At 42.8% G+C, this 3978-nt stretch overlaps 1 protein-coding gene across 1 annotated transcript in view; it reads right to left on the reverse strand.

Annotated features, from left to right (window-relative positions):
- Positions 1–3561, reverse strand: part of RBM41 (RNA binding motif protein 41) — a 49381-nt gene extending 45820 nt beyond the window's left edge. Inside the window, exons 1-2 of the mRNA XM_003799723.3 lie at positions 3478–3561; positions 563–679 (exon numbers count right to left, since the gene is read on the reverse strand). Coding sequence (XP_003799771.1) covers positions 563–679; positions 3478–3485 — 125 coding nt within the window. The 5' untranslated portion in view covers positions 3486–3561. The remainder of the gene's footprint in view (positions 1–562; positions 680–3477) is intronic.
- Between the last annotated feature and the right edge of the window lie 417 nt (positions 3562–3978).

Consider the following 3978-nt stretch of genomic DNA (forward strand, 5'->3'; position numbering starts at 1 on the left):
TCGAACCCGCCACCTTAGGTGTACGTGGCTGGCGCCTTAGCCGGTTGAGCTATAGGCGCCGAGCCGTCATCAGTAATTTCTTTCTCACATCCTATTTCTAAACAGAAGTACCACTGCAACAAAGTGGCATTTCATCAATTGTCCCTCATCTAAGAGTAATAAATGACTGACTCAACAAATATTTATTGACTATCTACTATGTGTCAGACATTGTGTTAGGTACTAAAAATTTTGCAGTTAAAAAATGATAAAAGGGCTCCTGCTTTTGTGGAAAAACAGTGGAAGAGGGGCAAATAAACAGGCAAGGATAATAATAGGTTCTAAGTGCTATGTTAGGGGAAATATAGGGGACTAGAGGAGGACATAGGCAAGGTATTTAGTGCAGAAGATATGGGAAGCTTCGTAGAGGAAGCGAAACTGAAACAAAACCCTGCCTAATAAGTAGAAATTTGCCAAAAAGAGGGGGTGTTGGGAGGACAGAATTCCATCCAGGCTTCCAAGAGGCATCCGTCACCTGGAGGTGAGGGTTTTGATACTCTCTGTCTGCAAAATCAATACCTACTCCTCAATGGAGACAGAAGTATCAAGCTGATGCTGAAGGAGGCTTTTTAGCTGCCTCTGCCCTTCTGTTTCCAGCTCTTCCAGGACATGTTCATCACTCTTCACACAGCTGCTTACCCTGGAGTGAATATACACAGAAAGTAGAAGAGACAGTGAGTCTCAAAATATATTTCTTATCATCTACCATTAGTGACCCCATTTGTTTAAAAACATTTCTCCAAATAGTCATTGCCCTTTATCATTCATTCCACAAACATTTACTATTAAATACCTACTTACACATAAGGCACTGTGCTAGGTACTCATGGAAGTCAAAAATATTCAAGACATAGTCCTCATCCTCAAAAAGCTGGCAGTCTATTCAAAGAGAAGAAATATATGTGTATATATGTTGTGTGTATGTGCCTGGGGAGGGGAGAGAGAAGGGGAAAGGGGAGAGAAGGGGAAAGGGGAAGAGGAGGGAGGAGAGAGGGAGAGAGGCGGAGAGAGGGAGAGGGAAGGAAGAAGGGAGAGAGAGAGAACATTAAATGAATAAAGACACAGAGAAGCATATGCCAAATTAGTAGGAATTCACAGAAGAAAGAAATAATTGGGAGCTGGGGTGGGAAAGGAAGATTTCAAAAGGATTGGGTGTGATGAAGAAAAGGAAAACAGGGAGAGAGAGTATGAAGAGACAGAAATATTTACTGGGAGGTAATAACAAGTTTCATTTGACTGCCATTCACTTATGGGCATACTAGGAGATGATTTTGGAGGGGTGAATTAGATTCAGACTGTGAATGGCCTTAAATACAGCAGCTAAGAGGGCTGGACCTTAACCACCTTTATCAAGCAGTTAAGTGACACAGTGCAAGTGATGGTTGAGGAAGATGAAATGTGGTTATAATAGGCCATATTGATTCAAAGGGAAGAAACCAGTAGAACTAGTTAGGAAACTGTTGAAGGTGATGAAGGTCCAGATTGGGGTGGTAATAGTGGAAACAAAAAGGAAGGATTAGATGGGAGAGGCCTTTTGAAGGTAGGGGTAAGGAAGTCAGTGAAAAACCCCAAATTTCAAGCTGTGTAACTAAGAGAGCAATAGTACCAAAGAAGGAAGGAAAAAGCTTCAGATGGAATAAATGTTTTGGGAAAGGTAAGTCAATATTGTTTTAGCCATGTTAAGTCAAGGACCTTTTACAACTGAAACACCAGCATGAAGTATCAGGTATACTTCAAAGACATCGGGTCTGAGAGGACAGCATGAGAGACTGGCTAAAAGGAAAGTAAGAGATGAGGAAGTTGTATAGATGAAAGTCTGAGGCTGAATGTGGAAATCTCGAGTCATCTGTGTTGACAAGATCTGGAACTGTGAGAGAGAAAGAGGACAATACTGAAAGAAATATAAAGAGAGTCATAATATTCTATAGCCTAGGCACTACCGTGTAGAAATCTAGGTAATGGCCAGCATGAGCTAACAGTAAATAACTTAAAACTCTTATTAGAATGCTATGAAAAAACAGGGCCATTTAAGCAGGCAACAACAGATTATAAAAAGCAAACACGAAAATGAGTTAACTCCATGAAGAAAATAAATATTAAACACCTTCCTTACAAAATAGCCTTTTCCTAGTGGTGTTATAAGGCCTAGAAAAATGAACCCCTGTAATCATAAGGAAGATTCCCATGCTACAGAAATACTTGGCCCTATTTTGGAAAATTCTAAAATAGCTTTAGGCCTAAGGCTTTTAAATATCCCTTTTCAATATCTCAGTTTTTATTTTTTACTTCTAATTCCAAAAGTTCCTGCTAAATTTAATGTTTATCTACATCAACACACATGAATCTGAAAAAGACACATCGAGAAGAAAAGCAAGTCACAGAAAAATTCATACAGTATGTGTCCATTTGTATAAAGTTTCAGGATGTATACAACTAGAAACATTTTGTTTAGGAATAAATTTGTTACGTGTTAAAAACCTATTTAAAAACAAATAAACAAAAAAAGCAAGGGGATGATTAATGCAAAATTCCAGAGAGTGGCCACCTGAGAGGGAAGGAAGGGAGGAGACGCAGAGGACTCTTAGAAGGAACTGACTATGCCCTACTTCTTAAGCTTGCAGCCGATGCAAGCCTTTATTCTTCCACTTTAAACTGTATATAGACATTATATACATTATTTTGCACGGATGAGATAGATCATCATAAAAAGTTTGAAGGTTATTTCAGGCACTGAAGAGCAGAAATGGTTTTTAAAAAGATCCTTTAATGAAGATCCTTTCAAAGGGTTTTCTGTACTATCAGTAACTGTGAGGCTCCGGCTTCCAAAACGGACCACCGAGGTTCCAGCGGCCATTTACCACAGAACCAGTAGGGGGAACCGCCTGCAGCAATTCCCATATCCTATTAATACATCGAACCGGTTTTGTGGTTTCCTTCTACATCTGTAGAAACAAAAGGTACTTTAAGATGTGAAAGCGCTATGTGGCTTCTGGGCCCGAGCAAGTCGTCTTTAACAAACGGACACGGCAAATAAACGCGCCCACCCCGACCCCCTTTCAAAGGTGGAGGTGGCGGTAGGGCGGGACGGGGAGGAGCTGGCCTCGGGTATCTCCGGCGCCGGTAATCCATCGGCCAAGCCTATCTTGCCTGGGAGGGTCCGTGTGAAACTGGAAGAAGCCGCAGCATCCGGCCGGCTCCCAAGCCCCGCGCCCGAGGGCGGGGGTCCTATGGCCGCCCCGCTGCCCTTCCCGAACTTCGCCCGCCCCGCAGGCCCGTCCTGCCCATCTCCCCTCCTCCCTGTCCGTTTGTCCCCTCTCTCACAGGAAACCGCATTCTCAGAACACAATAGACTTAAAACAGAACTTCATAGAAGCCATTTTCAAAATTAAAGGTAGAAAAGCGCTCCCCTTGCCGCCTACTCCCCAGACCGGCCCTTACCTCTTCATGTTTTCACAGGCCCCTTATCTCCAACTTGGTCAACAGGCCATGGACCTCAAGTCCCAGAACCCTTCGCGGCAGACTGGTATTGCATTGTGGTGGAGCGTGGGGCTCTGGGAGTTGTAGTAGCACAGAGATGTAGCCCACAAAGGAAAGATAAGTATTCAGTGACTGGTAATGTTGTAAATTGTCCGAATATGGTTCTTTAATTTTTCTTTCTTTTTAAATAATTCTTTATGAAATCATAACTATGTACATTAATGCATTTATGGGGTACAATGTGCTGATTTATACACAATGTGGACTGCTTACATCTAAGTGATTCACATAAGTCTCCTTGCTTACTTATTTGTTGTGGCAAAAACAGCCACACTGGGCTCGGCGCCTATAGCTCAACCGGCTGAGGCGCCAGCCACGTACACCTAAGGTGGCGGGTTCGAATCCCCAGCCCGGACCCGCCAAACGACAATGACGGCTGCAACCAAAAAAAAAATAGCCGGG

This window comes from Otolemur garnettii, unplaced genomic scaffold, assembly GCF_000181295.1.
Source record: "Otolemur garnettii isolate 467f Iridium unplaced genomic scaffold, OtoGar3 scaffold00155, whole genome shotgun sequence".
NCBI lineage: Eukaryota > Metazoa > Chordata > Mammalia > Primates > Galagidae > Otolemur > Otolemur garnettii.